At 37.1% G+C, this 17,566-nt stretch overlaps 1 protein-coding gene across 1 annotated transcript in view; it reads left to right on the top strand.

Annotated features, from left to right (window-relative positions):
• Window positions 1–17,566, top strand: part of ADGRG7 (adhesion G protein-coupled receptor G7) — an 88,017-nt gene that overhangs the window by 47,827 nt on the left and 22,624 nt on the right. The window contains 5 exon segments of the mRNA XM_029213702.1: window positions 1,076–1,189; window positions 1,191–1,420; window positions 2,293–2,389; window positions 13,524–13,679; window positions 15,702–15,858. Coding sequence (XP_029069535.1) covers window positions 1,076–1,189; window positions 1,191–1,420; window positions 2,293–2,389; window positions 13,524–13,679; window positions 15,702–15,858 — 754 coding nt within the window.

Genomic DNA, 17,566 nt, shown 5'->3' on the forward strand with positions numbered 1-17,566 from the left:
AAAATGCACAGAATATAGTAATATACAGAAGACCTATTTGAAAATAGCCTATTTGAAAATAGCCTGTTCTTGCTGTAGATAATTTATGTTTGAAATTGGAGAAAAATTTAAAACTAACTTTACTTTTATATAAATGGATTCTTTTGAAAGCTTTTTGCATTTCTGCCCATTAAACTTTTCAGAAGGCTTAATAAAATTTTGAATTATCCAGAAAATCTCAACTAAAATATCATGAGGATGGACAGAGTTCTGTTTTAATGTAAGCTTTTTATTCAGTGTGGGAATCCAAAGACTAAGTAGGACCATGGTGGAATGTTATGGTAGGACCGTAAAGGATATATAATTAGCAAACAGATTTGTTCATCAAATTCTGAGACCTTAGAAATAGAGAAGTTCTTGAAGGTGTTAGAACTTTAAGCACATTAATAGTGAAATATTTATTTCAAGAGGCCTTATAATCTGAAAAATTCATAAGGATCTAGATGGTAGTGAATGAAATTTTATAACTTTCTTTAATACCGGAGAGACCTGTGATATGTCATGAGTTTCAAAGAGAACTTGGTTCTACACCCACAAATTATATCTTCAGATGAAGGAACAGTCCTTGGGCATGTTTTACATTAGAAGAACTTGTTGTGGACCATAGAAGTATAAACATATTGTGGACGCTAAGCACCACTGTCTGATGGATAAGTTGGCCCTGGCTGCCAGGCCTTCTGCTGCATTCTGTTAGTTATATCAAGTCACTGGACAGCCCTGGGAGGGGGCTACACTGGGCATAAACTCCAGGAAGTAGAGTTCACAGGAGGGCATCTCTGGAAAACAGCTATCACCTTGGATTAAAAGACAGGTTCAAGAAAGGAGGAATCAACCTGTTTTCTCAAACTCACTTTGTGAGAATCAGATAAAAAGAGAATGTTTCTCTGGTGTAGTTGGGAAGGTCCGTTTACCAGCTGGCCCACTGAGCTATGAGCTAGATTTACAGTGGGTAATAATATTCTTTTGTTCCCTCATGATTTCACTGGAGTATTTTTTGTAGTTGTTTTGTTTATTAATTTTATTTATTTATTTTCAGGAAAGTCAGAAAAACCTCAGTAACCTGGGTATTGGTCAATCTGTGCACATCAATGTTGATTTTCAACCTCCTGTTTGTGTTTGGAATCAAAAACTCCGATAAGAACTTAAAGACACTATAGTGACACTGATAATACTGACTTGAGCAATAATGAAATGTCCAGACAAGACACCGTTGTCATCTCGAATCCCACATGCACTGCGATTGCTATCTTGCTGCACTATTTTGTGTTAGTGACATTTACCTGGATGGGACTCAGTGCTGCCCAGCTCTATTTCCTTCTTATTAGGACCATGAAGCCTCTTCCTCAGCATTTCATTCTTTTCATCTCTTTAATTGGATGAGGTAAGTGTTTGCTTCTTCACTTACTCAGGAATTTAATTTTGTTGAAATCACTTAATTTAAACAAACACCTATGAAGACCTAATAGTACAAGGCCCCGTGGTAGGGGAGATGGAAAATCCAGCAATCACTAAGAGTGCCTTCTGTCTAGTGAAGGAGTGTCTTCTCCTGTGAAGAAGGCAGATGTGATCAAGGCAGCTATACTAGATACATCATGAGCTAACTTCAAGATGTTCATTTCCTTTAACATCTCTATTTATTTGACTTGAGATTTAGACCACATATAAACTTCCTAGCTACTTTATTTTTTTTTGTAAATTAACTTTATTTCTTTTTTTTGAATTTTATTTTATTTTTTAAAATACAACAGCTTCTTATTAGTTATCTATTTTATGCATATTAGTGTATATATGTCAATCCCAATTTCCCAATTCATCCCACCACCACCCTGACCCTGCTTTTCCTATCTACTTTAAAAGAAATGTTTCAAGACAATCAGAGTGACTCTTTTAAGAAAAATAATTTGAAAAATTTAATGAGTTCCAGGAAAGGAGAGTTGTTTTCGTGTTATCTAAATTTAAGTTTATTCAAGTGAAAGAGGAATTAGACCATTTAAGAGTGGAAATTGTGGTAAAAGTTACAAAGAAATCAGAAATATTATAGGATTGATATGTATAGCCAACATTGATAGGGAAAGGAAAACAGAAAAACTATGTCTACTGTTGACCTACATCTGTAGGATCATTTAGTACACTGTCTATAGTGGAAAGAACAATACATCCTGAAAAAGGTCAGGTGTATAATTCATTCATGTTCTTTTATAATTAATCCCAGTCTTGGGTAAATTATTAATTCTATGACTCTTTATCACATAGGAGTCCCGGCTATAGTGGTAGCTGTGACAGTGGGAATTATTTATTCTCAGAATGGGAATAATTCACAGTGGGAGTTAGACTACCGGCGAGAGGAAATGTAAGTTTATATTTTTTTAAATGTCCATTTCTTTGATATGAGTGTAACTATTCAATGACATTGAGTCCAAGTGTCACTGTAATATGCATATCACTTTATAATTGTCATATTATAACTGTGTATTTCAAATTCTCAAAGAACACATTATATTTTAAATATGGTGGCATGAAAATTTCCTATGATAAATCCTTTCGTAAAGCAAGTAATTGTCTTCTAAATTTATAAATGTGAACTTTTTAATATTAAATTTGTCTTCTTTGATTAAGTCTGAAAATCACAGGACACAAGAAGTGTGATCATTAGTGACCGCTTATCTTAGTTTTCTCATCTAGAGAATGAGAATAACCATAATAGTAATACCTGCTCTGGGGTTACTATGAAGGGTCAAGCAAGTGTGAAAACATTTTCACACTTGAAAATGTTTGAAGAGCAGTATCCATGAAAGTGCTTGAAGAGCACTATCCATGCTTATGAACCAATTCTATGTTGATATGATTATAATGAGTATTTCATGATGATTTATCACACATAAATTCTCCCTGTGACTCCAGCATGAATAATTAACTGTCAATAATGGAAGTACCTGAGTGCATGGTATTTGCCTTCCATGTGGGGAGAGTAAGAAAGTGGGGCTGAACTCTATGTGTAGTTCTGCTACCAAATGGCAACTGCTCTTTAATTTATCTTCCCTTCTTATTTTATAAATTCAACCATTCTGATCCCTGGATTCCACCTTAAGTCCCAAACCAACTCTAATCAAAACAAAACTCTTGGAAATGTGCAAGTATACCCAAGGGAAGGCTGTGGTGTCAGAGTGCTTACCTATTTCCAGGGCTGACCATGACCAAGTGTAGAATAGGGAGCTAACTGCCTGGCTTGATTTTAGGAGCCATACACTCTAGGCACTATTTTCTCTGTTTAATTGGGATTAAATATCTTTTAATGAGTTAAAAAATTTTAATTCCACAATTAGATATCAGGAGTAAAATGCAAATATCTCATGGGAGAGGTAATTCACCTCAAATTGCATTATTATTAATTTCCTATCCTAACCCAGCCACAAGGCTAGACCTACTCCTACAGAAGTGTTCAGTAGAAAGAAGCCTGCTGTCTTAAATTTATTCACACCAAGATGTAAATAATTGAGAGCAGATTCTTTCCTGAGTACAGTATTAGATGTTAAGGAAGACACTAGGCAACTGATAATAAGAGTTGGGAAGAGGGGAAAGGATGTGTAACATGAATATCAGCTTCATCTTGGACCCTTATCTCCCACTTTCCACCCTATACACACACATCAAGGCTCACATTTCTTCAGGATATATTTAGAAAGAGGAGGGACTTTTTTGGGTTTTCTTGAGTTATCTTCCCAGAAGTTGCTCCTCAATATGTCATACTCCCTGTCCCCCCACCATGGCTCCCAGTTCTGCCAGTCATACCCGAAACCCCTAACCCAGTTCCCTTGATGTACTGCTATTTCTGCCAGGACCCAATTAAGGGGCGACTGCAGGGCAGGCCACACTCCTACTTAATGCTCTATCCCCCAAATCTCTGTCCCACCATATAGGCTGTTTCAGACTTCCCTGAAGGGTTGAGGTAACCATTGGGAAATTATAATACATGAGGAAGAATTTTCTGGAAGCATATGCTATATCTTCTACAGCTGTCTTTTCCCATGTTTCATGACAAAATCACCAAGGAGTTAAACGCTTCATCTAAGGTTCATCTGTGATGCTCTCCAGACCTCAGGTTCATAGATGTTTGTCAGATGCAACCTTGACCTTGTGACTCTCCAATCTCAATTCTAGAAATCCCACTCCTACAAGGGTTAGTCTGCCTGGAGGATCCATCTGTCTCCTCAGCAGTCTGTTTTTCAAAATCTGGGTGATTAGATTCAGAATAGCTAAGGGAGAGGCTCATGAGAACAAATCCAGTGTGACTATCTCTCCAAGTAGTACAAAGGATGGAGGAGGTGAGGAGGTGTCCCTTCCTAGTGCACACCTCCTCATGGCCACAGGCATCCAAGCCTGTTTCCCATCCAGGTCTCCCCATCTGTGTGAGGTAACTGAGGAACCTTACAGACATTTGTATGCACACACACACAGATCTATAGTACAAATAGTAATACTTAGAAATTGTGTTGTCTAAAGTTTAAATAACTAATGACTCATACAGATAAAGATAAATATTTGTCTAAATTGTTTCATAATTTGCAAGTCTGTCTTTATCCGATAGAGTTGGATATTCATTTTCTTTCTCTATCCTGTCCTCCCCTTTTAAACTGTGTTTCTCTAGGCTGCCTGGGTCAGAACTATGTCCATCTTTTTAATTTAAAACTTTAATGGCCACTTGCTTAGTCACCAAAGAAGTGTCTAGAGATGTGAAAGTACTTCTCAGCAGGATTTTATTAAATTCTTAGCCAAGTGCCCTCCTATTTCTTCTGTGTCGGGGGTTGTGAGATTGAAGATGGCAGGAAGGTTGTCCTTTGGTTACAGATGAAAGGACATGGAGGCCCAAAATCCTGAAGATAAATTTTATTCTTTCTCACCATTTTACTTAAGGCTGGACCTAATCTATCATTAATGGATTGGAGGCACTCTTTTCATTTTTTTTAACATTTTATTTTATATTGGAATATAGCCGATTAACAATGTTGTGATAGTTTCAGGTGCACAACAAAGCAACTCAGCCATACATATACATGTATCCATTCTCCCCCAAACTCCCCTCCCATCCAGGCTGCCACATAACATTGAGCAGAGTTCCCTGTGCTATACAGTAGGTCCTTGTTGTTTATCCTTTTTAAATATAGTAGTCTGTACATGTCAATCCCAAACTCCCTACTATCCCTTCCCTCCACCCTCCCCACCCTGGTAACCATAAGTTCCTTCTCTAAGTCTGTGAGTCCATTTCTGTTTTGTAAATACATTCATTTGTATTATTTCTTTTTAGATTCTGCATGTAAGTGATATCATACGATATTTCTCTTTCTCTGTCTGACTTACTTCACTCAGTATGACAATCTCTGGGTCCATCCATGTTGCTGCAAATGGCATTATTTCATTGTTTTTTATGGCTGAGTAATATTCCATTGTATATATGTACCAAATCTTCTTTATCCATTCCTCTGTTCATGGACATTTAGGTTGCTTCTCTGTCTTGGCTATTATAAACAGTGCTACAATGAACATTGGGGTGCATGTATCATTTCAGACCATATTTTTCTCTGGATATATGCCCAGGAGTAGGATAGCAGGGTCATATGATAACTCTATTTTTAGTTTTTTAAGGCTGCTGCATACTGCTCTCCATAGTGGCCATACCAATTTATAATCCCACTAACAGTTAGGAGGGTTCCTTTCTCTCCACACCCTCTCCAGGATTTACTGTTTGTGAATTTTTAAATGATAGCCATTTTGACTGGTGTGAGGTGATATCTCATTGTAGTTTTTACTTGCATTTCTCTAATCATTAGCAATGTTGAACATCTTTTCATGCGCCTCTTGGCCATCCATATGTCTTCCTTGGAAAAATGTGTATTTAGGTCTTCTGCCCATTTTTTGATTGGGTTGTTTGTTTTCATGATACTAAGCCACATGAGCTTTTTGTAAATTTTGGAGACGAATCCCTTGTCAGTCACATGATTTGCAAATATTTTCTCCCAATTTGTGGGCTGTCTTTTTGTTTTGTTTATGGTTTCCTTTGCTATGCAAAAGCTTTTGAGTTTAATTGGGTCCCATTTGTTTATTTTTGTTTTTATTTCCATTACTCTGGGAGATGGATCAGAAAAAATATTGCTGCAATTTATGTTAGGGAGTGTTCTGCCTACGTTTTCCTTTAGGAGTTTAATAGTGTCCGGTCTCACATTTAGGTCGTTAATCCATTTTGAGCTTATTTTTGTGTATGGTATTAAAGAATGATCTAATTTCATTTTTTTACATGTAGCTATCCAGTTTTCCCAGCACCATTTGTTGAAGAGACTGTCTTTCCACCATTGTAAATTCTTGCCTCCTTTGTCGTATATTAATTGACCATAGTTGCATGGGTTTATTTCTGGGCTTTCTATCCTGTTCCATTGATCTATAGTTCTATTTTTGTGCCAGTACCATACTGTTTTGATGACTATAGCTTTGTAGTATAGTCTGAAGCCAGGGAGCCTGATTCCTCCAGCTCCATTTTTCATTTTCACGATTGCTTTGGCTATTCAGGGTCTTTTGTGTCTCCATAAAAATTTTAAGATTTTTTGTTCTATTTCTGTGATAAATGCCATTAGTAATTTGATAGGATTGCATTGAATCTGTAGTTTGCATTGGGTAGTATAGTGATTTTGACAATATTTATTCTTCCAATCCAAGAACATGGTTTATCCTTCCATCTGTTTGTGTCTTCAATTTCTTTCATCAGTGTCTTATAATTTTCAGAGTACAGGTCTTTTGTCTCCTTAGGTATGTTTATTCCCAGATATTTTATTCTTTTCGATGCAATGGTAAGTGGGGTTGTTTCTTGAATTTCTCTTTCTGATCTTTCATTGTTAGTGTATATAAATGTAACAGACTCCTGTGTATTAATTTTGTAGCCTGCAACTTTACCAGATTCACTGATGAGCTCTAGCAGTTTCCTGATAGTGTCTTTAGGATTTTCTATGTATAGTATCATGTCATCTATAAATAGTGACATTTTAACTTCTTCTTTTCCAATTTGGATTCTTTTATTTCTATTTCTTTCCTGGTTGCCATAGCTAGGACTTGCAAAACTATGCTGAATAAAAGTGGTGAGAGTGGGCATCCTTGTCTTGCTCCTGATCTTAGAGGAAATGCTTTCAGCTTTTCACCATTGATATGATGCTAGCTGTAGGTTTGTCGTATATGACCTTTATTATGTTGAAGTAGGTTCCCTGTATGCCCACTTTCTGGAGAGTTTTTATCATAAATGGGTGTTGAATTTTGTCAAAAGATTTTTCTGCATCTATTGAGATCATCATTTGGTTTTTATTCTTCAATTTGTTGATGTGGTGTATCACACTGATTGATTTGTGGATATTGAAAAATCCTTGCATTCCTGGGATAAATCCCACTTGATCATGGTGTATGATTCTTTTAATGTATTGTTGGATTCGAATTTCTAGTAAAATATTAGCAACTGAGGATTTTTGTGTCTATGTTCATCAGTGATATTGGCCTGTAATTTTCTTTTTGACTGGTATCTTTGTCTGTTTTTGTTATCAGGGTGATGGTAGCCACATAGAATGAGTTTGGGAAGTCTCCTTCCTCTGCAGTTCTTTGGAACAGTTTCAGAAAGACAGGTGTTAGCTCTTCTCTAAATGTTTGATAGAATTCTCCTGTGAAGCCATCACGTCCTGGACTTTTGTTTGTTGGGAGTTTTTAAATTACAGTTTCAATTTCAGTGCTTGCGATTGGTCTGCTCATATTTTGTAATTCTTCCTGATTCCGTCTTGGGAGACTGTACCTTTCTAAGAATTTGTCCATTTCTTCCAGGTTGTCCATTTCATTGGCATACTGTTGCATATAGTAGTCTCTTATGATCCTTTGTATTTCTCTGGTGTCAGTTGTAACTTCTTTTTCATTTCTAATTTTATTGATGATTTGAGTCCTCTCCCTTTTTTCCTTGATGAGTCTGGCTAAAGGTTTATCAATTTTGTTTATCTTTTCAAGGAACCAGCTATTAGTTTCATTGATCTTTGCTATTGTTTTTTTCGTTTCTATTTCATTTATTTCTGCTCTGATCTTTATGATTTCTTTCCTTCTACTAACTTTTGGTTTTGTTCTTCGTCTAGTTGCTTTAGGTGTATGGTTAGGTTGTTTATTTGAGATTTTTCTTGTTTCCTGAGGTAATATTGTATTGCTATAAACTTTCCTCTTAGAACTGCTTTTGCTGTATCACATAGGTTTTGGATCATTGTGCTTTCATTTTCATTTGTCTCTAGGTATTTTTTGATTTCCTCTTTGCTTTCTTCAGTGATCCATTTGTTGTTGAGTAACATATTGCTTAGCCTCCAAGCGTTTGTCGTTTTTATAGTTTTTTCTTGTAGTTTGTTTCTAATTTCATAGTGTTGTGGTCGTAGAAGATACTTGATATGATTTCAATTTTCTTAAATTTACCAAGGCTCCCTTGTGGCCCAGGATGTGGTCAATCCTGGAGCATGTTCCGTGTGCACTTGAGAAAAATGTGTATTCTTCTGCTTTTGGATGGAGTGCTCTATAAATATCAATTAAGTCCATCTGATCTAATGTGTCATTTAAGGCCTTTGTTTCCTTGTTGATTTTCTGTCTGGATGATCTGTCCATTGACAAAAGTGGAGTGTTAAAAGTCCCCCAATATTATTGTGTTACTGTCGATTTCTTCCTTTATGGCTGTTAACATTTGCCTTATGTATTGAGATGCTCTTATGTTGGGTGCATATATATTTACAATTGTTATATCTTCTTCTTGGATTGATCCCTTGATCGTTACATAGTGTCCTTCTTTGTCTCTTATAACAGTCTTTATTTTTAAGTCTATTTTGTCTGATATGAGTATTGCTACTCCAGCTTTATTTTGATTTCCATTTGCATGGAATACCTTCTTCCATCCCCTAACTTTCAGCCTGTGTGTGTCCCTAGGTCTGAGGTGGGTCTCTTGTAGACAGCATATATACGGGTCTTGTTTTCATATCCAGTCAGTCTACGTCTTTTGGTTGGTGCATTTAATCCATTTACAGTTAAGCTAATTATCGATATGTGTGCTCCTATTGCCATTTTCTTAATTGTTTTGGGTTTGTTGTTGTATGTCTTTTTTCTTTCCTTCCTCTTTTGTTCTCTTGTGGTTTGATGACCATCTTTAGTGTTGTGTTTGGGTTGCTTTTTCTTTTCTGTATGGTTATCTATTGTAGTTTTGGGGTTTGCTGTTCCCATGAGGTTCTGATATAGCAGTCTATGTATGTACAAGGTTGTTTTAAGTTGCTAGTCTCTTTCCCGCCTAGAGGAGTTCCTTTAGCATTTGTTGCAAAGCTGGTCTGGTGGTGCTGAAATCACTTAGCTTTTGCTTGTCTGTAAAGCTTTTGATTTCTCCATCAAATCTGAATGAGAGCCTTGCTGGGTCGAGTATTCTTGGTTGTAGGTTCTTCCCTTTCAACACTTTAAATATATTGTGCCACTCCCTTCTGGCCTGCAGAGTTTCTGCTAAGAAATCAGCTGTTAACCTTATGGGAGTTCCCTTGTATGTTATTTGTCATTTTTTCCTTGTTGCTTTTAATAATTTTTCTTTGTCTTTAATTTTTGTCAGTTTGATTACTATGTGTCCTGGTGTGTTTCTCCTTGGGTTTATCCTGCCTGGGAGTCTCTGTGCTTCCTGGACTTGGGTGACTATTTCCTTTCCCATTTTAGGGAAATTTTTTACTGTAATCTCTTCAAATATTTTCTCAGGTTCTTTCTCTCTCTCTTCTCCATCTGCGTCCCCTATAACTTGAATGTTGGTGCGTTTGTTGTCCCAGAGGTCTCTTAGGCTGTCTTCATTTCTTTTCATTCTTTTTTCTTTATTCTGTTCTGTGGCAGTGATTTCCACCATTCTGTCTTCCAGGTCACTAATCTGTTCTTCTATCTCAGTTATTCTGCTATTGATTCCTTCTAGTGTATTTTTCAATTCAGTTATTGTATTGTTCATCTCTATTTGTTTGTTCTTCAGTTCTTCTAGGTCTTTGTTAAACATTTCTTGATGTTTAACAAACATTTGTTAAAACATTTGTTAAAAAACAAATGTTTAACAAACATTTCTTGATGTTTCTTGATGTTTAATCGAGGAGATCCTCGATTCTTTCCTCCATCCTTTTTCCGAGGTCCTGGATCATCTCCACTATCATTATTCTGAATTCTTTTTCTGGAAGGTTGCCTATCTCCACTTCATTTAGTTGCTATTCTGGGGTTTTATCTTGTTCCTTCATCTAGGACATAACCCTCTGCCTTTTCATTTTGTCTATCTTTCTGTGATTGTGGTTTTTGTTTTGCAGACTGCAGGATTGTAGTTCTTCTTGCTTCTGCTGTCTGTCCTCTGGTGGATGAGGCTATCTAAGAGGCTTTTGCAAGCTTCGTGATGGGAGGGACTGGTGGTAGGTAGAGCTGGGTGTTGTTCTGGTGGGCAGAGCTCAGTAAAACTTTAATCCGTTTCTCTGCTGAAGGGTGGGGCTGTGTTCTCTCCCTGTTGGTCATTTGGCATGAGGCGACCCAGCACTGGAGCCTACAGGCTCTTTGGTGGGGCTAATAGTGGACTTTGGGAGGGCTCACACCAAGGAGTACTTCCCAGAACTTCTACTGCCGGTATCCTTGTCCCCATGGGGAGCCACAGCCACCCCCTCTCTGCCTTTGCAGGAGACCCTCCAACACTAGCAAGTAGGTTGGTTCAGTCTCCTATGGAGTCACTGCTCCTTCCCCCGGGGTCCTGGTGTGTACAAGGTTTTGTGTGTGCCCTCCAAGAGTGAAGTCTCTGTTTCCCCCAGTCCTGTTGAAGTCCTGCAGTCAAATCCTGCCTGACTTCAAAGTCCAATTCTCTGGGGATTCCTCCTCCCATTGCTGGACCCCCAGGTTGGGAAGCCTGATGTGAGGCTCAGAACCTTCACTCCAGTGGGTGGACTTCTGTGTTATAATTGTTCTCCAGTTTGTGAGTCACCCACGCAATGGTTATGGGATTTGATTTTATTGTGCTTGTGCCCCTCGTATCATCTTATTGTGGCTTCTCCTTTGTCTTTGGTTGTGGGGTATCTTTTTTGGTGAGTTCCAGTGTTTTCCTGTAGATGATTGTTCGGCAGTTAGTTGTGATTCTGGTGCTCTCTCAAGGAGTGATTGCACCTCCTTCTACTCCACCATCTTGAACCAATCTCCTCCTTTTCATTTTTAAAATTCATTACAGAGATCTGAAATCATTCCAGTTTCCTTCTAGATCATTCAGATTAGAAATATGATTTCTAATAATTTAAATTGTAACAACATTCCAATGCAAAACAGCTTAGAAATCCTTTGGCTTGTATAATAATGGTGTTTACCTACAAGGGAAAGAAAACAGACATTAATTGATTGCCACATAATACCAGGGCTTCTCACATTATTTTGTTAATACCCTACTGCCTACCTGACACCTTCACTTGGCTGGACAAGTGATGAGACATCTCCTGGTCTTCCCTCCCAAACCTGCTCTTCTCTTCATCCTTGCCAACTCAGTTAACAGTAATTCCATCCTTCCAGGTACTCAAGCCAAAGATTTTGTAGTCACTCTTAACTCTCCTATATCTCCCATCTAACCTATCAATAAATCCTTTTGCTTTACTTTTTAAAATATATATATATATTTATTTATTTGGCTGCGCTGGGTCTTAGTTGCAGCACACAGGATCTTCATTGTGGCATGCGTGATCTTAGTTGAATCTTTAGTTGCCACGTGCAGGCTTTTAGTCATGGCATGTGGGATCTAGTTTCCTGATGAGGGATCAAACCTAGGCCCCCTACATTGGGAGCATGGAGTCTTAACCACTGGACCACCAGGGAAGTCCCCTTTTGTTTTACTTTTAAACATATCTGGAATCAGGCTATTTCTCAACATCTCCTCTCCCTGGTTCCAAGCCACCTGATTGTTGCAGTAGACTCCTAGCTGATTTTCTCCTTTGGCATGTGCTCTTCTTTTATCCCTGCATCTAGCTAAAGTAATACTTTTAAAACTAAAGACCAAGCATGTCAAGTTTCTCCTTCTTGCCAAGAGTACATGCAGTCACCTATAAAGCCCTGACATAATTTGCATCTTTTTACTAATCCCATCTACTTACATACTCTGTTCTAACCACACTGGCCTCTTTGCTTAAGCTCTCAACTCAGAGCCTTTGCACTTGCTGTTCCCTCTGCCTAGAACACCCTTCCCCCTCATCTACTTCAGATATTTACTCAAATATTTTTTTTCCATAAGGGTTTTCCTGACCACTCTATTTAAAATGAAACATTTCCTCCCCTGGTCCCCCAGGCACACACACAGACACACAGACACACATATACATATACATAGTAATACCTACCCTCATTACCTACTTTATTTTTCTTCACAGCACTTGTTAACTTCTGTTATAGTATATATCTTATTAATTCATTAGTTTTATTTATTTTCTGCATTAGAATAAATTCACTAAAGAAAGGCATTTTGGTTTTTCATTCACTGCTAATATCTTGTTATCTAGAACAATGTCTGGCACATAGCATGTACTCTGTAAATACTTATTAAATGAATGAATTTATTCTTACAACAATGCCAGGACATGATTACTACACTTCACAGATGAGAAAAAAAATACCACCAAAACTACCACCAACAATAACAAAAAGACAAAAACAAAAACAGATGCAATGAGGTTAAAGAACTAATCAAATATTTTTTAAACATTAAACTTTAAAAAATGCTTATTAATAAGAGACAGTTTAAATAAGTTATGGTATAATTAAATAATGGAATAATATGCAGCCATAAAAAATCATGAGGATAATCTTTATATTCTGATATGGAATGATCTTCAAGATGTGTTTTTAAGTAAGGTATAGAAGTATCATGTTATCCTTTGCTTCAAAATCAGGAAAAAATATACATTTGCTGGTGTATGCATAGTCTAAATCTGGAAGTATACACAAGAAACATTGAATACCACCGGAGATAAAAACTAGGTGACTAGGGTTAGTTGTAGGAGGGGTCTTGTCTCTCTATGATGATTTGTACCTTTAAATTTTTGAGCCATCTGAGTGTGCTACATAGTCAAAAAGAAAATTCAACAGTAACTTAACTAAAGTTAGAAACCTAGTAAGTGACAGACAGTGACGTTTATATTCAGGACTGCCTAAATCAAAAGCCCACTTTCTTTCCACTAGCCCATATTGTCTCACAGAGAAATTTGGCAGAATCAATGCATTTAATTTTTCTACTTGGTTGAATTCTTGAAAATCATCTCTAATATATAGAAGGCAAAGAGATATTGACTTTTAGCAGGTCTTTCAGTTGAGTGAATGTCAATGGTGTGAACAGCATAGAGAAGAGTTTGTATACCTTTCTTTCTGCTGAAATAATTTCTTTTCTCTGCTTTCTTAGTCTGCTGAAATAATTTCTTTTCTCTCCACAGCTGCTGGCTGGAAACTCAAGAAAGCAGTGGTTTGATAACAAGTCCATTGTTGTGGTCATTCATCATACCTGTGACCATTATCCTCATCAGCAATGTTGTTATATTTATTGTCATTGTAGTCAAAGTGCTGTGGAAGAATAATCAGAATCTGAAGAGGTAAGGTTCCCAATGAATCAGAAGCTGGAAGGCATGGCTCATGTACTAAATATAGCACAGGAATACATCCACAGCTCCTAGAAGAGTTTTCAGATTTGGGGGAAATGGCAAGGATATGTGGTTTGCAGGACAGATTTTCTCTTAAACTTTGTCTCAGAAGGTGGACCTTCTCATCTTCCAACATCAAGACTACAATATGAGTCTTGCATTACCTAAGATACTTTTGCGCTGTATGAGCCCAACTAAAAATCCAACCCAAAGACATCAAGAAAAAAAATGTATCCCCCAATCCCAAATATTCATGAAATCAGATTTGAATAATTAAAAATATGAGAGGATTGTGAGGAGATGCTGGTAACTGTATTTTCATTTTAGAAACTAGTAACTGTAGGTTATATTTTACATGTGTTGCCTGAATCATATAAAGCTTTAAATTTTTAAAAATTTGTTGCAAACATATAAAAATTGGAACATTGGGCAACATTGGGCCCACATTCCCTGCAGATGGGGCGTGTGCTCTCTGGTTTATCAGTTCCCATGTGGACTGCTTGTTTCCTCTCTGTAACTTTTCTGACCCCAATAAGCATTTTCATTGTCATTGCTAATATACAGAAAGAGCTTTCAGTTGGAGAGACAAATAACAGAAGCTATTAAACACATATACTCCCCTTACCTCCACATCACACAGCATGAATTGGTTAGAACACAGTGCTAATGAGGCTGTGAATTCAGGCTTAATTCTACAAGACTCTTCTTAACCCAAGTAGACTTACTATAAGTACATCTGTGAACTTTCTTGGTCACCATATAGATCCATTTTGAATGAACAGATGGGTGAAAACAGCCATCATTAGTGGGAATGTAATCTTAAACATGTACTTTACCAATCAAGAGTATCATCTTTCCTATATGGATGATAACCCATATTGAGGGGAAATGTGGAGAAAAGACTATCACTGATAATCATTCAAACCTATGTTTTCTTAACAATACAGAAAAACCTTGGTGAAGTCTTGTTAGCTTAATTGTAAGTTAAGTTATATTTCTTTTATACAAAGCAATATCATTTTGGCCACAGACATCAAACAAATTTGTAATGTTTCAAAATTTTGACTGGCAACTCATGGTTCTTAAATTAGCTTAGTTACAGTGAAGAGCAGGTTACAATTTAATTGTTTAACAAATTATCTTCTATGTATCAGTTAGCTTTTGCTGTATAACAAATTACCCCCAAATTCAATGGCTTAGAATGATAAATATTTATTACTTGTCATAAGTTTGAGTGTTGATCATGTAGTTGTTTTGGTTTTGGCTGGCTTGAATGCTGGTAGATAACTTAGGATGAATCACTTTCATGTCTGATGGTTGGTTGGTTGGTATTGAGTGGGAACTGCTCATTTGGGAAAGCTCGCCTCTGCTGCATGTGGTCTCTCTCTTAACATAGTACTCTCAGGGTTCCAAAGAGCAATAAGAAAAAACACGCTCTGATGAGTGGAATGCTTTCAAGCCTTTGTTTGTGGAACAAATGCTAATGTCCCTCTGGTCAAAGTGAGTCATATGGCCAAGCTCAGGTTCCAGGGATATAGACTTAGCATAACAGGGAAGAAGGTCACTTTGTGCTTTAATAAATTTTCATTCTGATATCAACTTATGACATGGGACGGTCCCAGATGCCCAAAAAAGGAATTACTGATCCAGTAGTTATAATCGCTAACATCAAATTCAGTTCCAAAGAAAAAGTTAATTCTATGTGAAATTTGCCTGCAGTAGTATTTCAGGAACTGTTTATGCCTGAGCTTTTAAGCAGATATCACTGTCTTCCTCCCTTCCTTCCTTCCTCTCTTCCTCTCTTTCTGTCTTTAATTCAGAGTGACATAGGTTTTTCCACCTGAGGCATAATATTGTTTAATGAACAGTGTATATGTGCAGCTGAATACATATTTTCAGTAGAAGGGTAACAATGATATTAATAAGTAAAAACCTGAATGAACCATATTTCCTTTCTTGTTTTCTCTTACTTAGCACAAAGAAGTTTTCAGTCCTAAAGAAGTTTCTTAGCACATTATCTGTTGCAGTCGTTTTTGGAGTTACCTGGATTCTGGCATACTTAATGCTAATGGATGATGATGGCATCAGGGTCACCTTCAGCTACTTATTCTGCCTTTTCAACACTACTCAGGTATGGTGTGGATTAGTCTGAAAGTAGTAGACTATGGAGTGGCAGAGATGATATCACCTGGACCAAAGTTTTCTTATCTTAAAACTCCCTGAAAGTCATTGCTTAGTTAATTTTGGGTGACTCTATTTTTAATACACTTTGAGGAAAGGGGAAGAAAAACTTTTTTATGACTTACCTACTATATCCTTTCCTGGACTGGAGTTCATGGAACGTAATTGCAATGGGGTTGGCCAATGTTAGTCCCTCTTCTCTGAGCAGAAGAGATTTTGTTGAGCAGCTAGCTTGGGAGGCACCTCCTTTGCCTCTCTGCCATGCAGCGGGTTCACAGCACCTCACCGTGGTTATATGGTCAATGTTACAGTGATCCCTGGAGCTTGGACCCTGTGGGATTGGCTTAATTTCTTCTTTCTCTCTTTTTTGAAATTTTATGATTATCTTATTTTCAAAAAAACTTTATTGAGGAATAATTGGGAATAATTGCCAACTATTACTGTATATTTTAAAATGTACAACTTGATGATTTGATACACATATACATATAGAATGATCAAAATAACACATTCATCACTTTACATAGTTAATTTTTTTTCTTTTTTTTTAATTAAAGTATAGTGGAAGTATAGTTGATTTACAATGCTGTGTTAGTTTCTGGTATACAGCAAAGTGATTCCGTTTTTTATATAAATATATATATATATATATACTTCTTCACATGCTTTTCGATTACAGGTTATTACAAGATATTGAGCATAGTTCTCTGTGCTATACAGTAGGTCATTGCTGGTTACCTTTTTTTTTTTTGGCTGCATTGCGTCTTTGTTGCTGCATGTGGGCTTCCTCTAGTTGTGGAGAGCAGGGGCTATTCTTCGTTGCAGTGCATGGGCTTCTCATTGTGGTGGCTTCTCTTGTTGCAGAGCATGGGCTCTAGGCACACGGGCTTCAGTAGTTGTGGCTCCTAGGCTTAGTTGCTCCATGGCATGTGTGGTCTTCCTGGACCAGGGATTGCACCCGTGTCCCCTGCATTGGCAGGAGGATTCTTAACCACTGCGCCAACCAGGGAAGTCCCTGGTTACCTATTTTTTATATGGTATTTTTACATGTTAATCCCAAACAATTAATTTATCTCCCCCCATCCTGTTATCCCCTTTGGTAACTATAGGTTTGTTTTCTATGTCTGTGGGTCTATTTATGTGTTGTAAATAAGTTCATTTGTATTATTTTTAAAGACATCGTTAAATATTTTGTGTGTGTATGATGAGAATGCTTAACTACTCAGCAACTTTTAAGTACATGATACCATATTATCAACTATAGTCACCATGTTGTACATTGGGTTCTTATTCTTCTTATAGTTTAAAACTTTGTACTCTTTGACCTATACTACCCCATTTACCTCTCCCCCCAGCCCCTGGCAACCACCATTCTATTTTCTGTTTCTATGAAATTGGCTTTAAAAAAATTCCACATGTAACTGATACCACATGTGTTTGTCATTCTTGTCTGGCTTATAGCAATTAGCGTAATGCCCTCCAGGCTCATCTATGTTGTCACAAATGGCAGGATTTCCTTCTTTTTTATGGCTGAATAATATTCCATTGCATGTATCTACCATGAATTTTCTTTACACATTCATTCATCAAAGGACATTTAGGTTATTTCCATATCTTAGCTATTGTGAATAATGCTGCAGTGAACATGGGTGTGCAGT

Source organism: Monodon monoceros, unplaced genomic scaffold, assembly GCF_005190385.1.
Source record: "Monodon monoceros isolate NGI ecotype Baffin Bay Population unplaced genomic scaffold, NGI_Narwhal_1 Super_Scaffold_11, whole genome shotgun sequence".
In the NCBI taxonomy this organism is placed as follows: Eukaryota; Metazoa; Chordata; class Mammalia; order Artiodactyla; family Monodontidae; genus Monodon; species Monodon monoceros.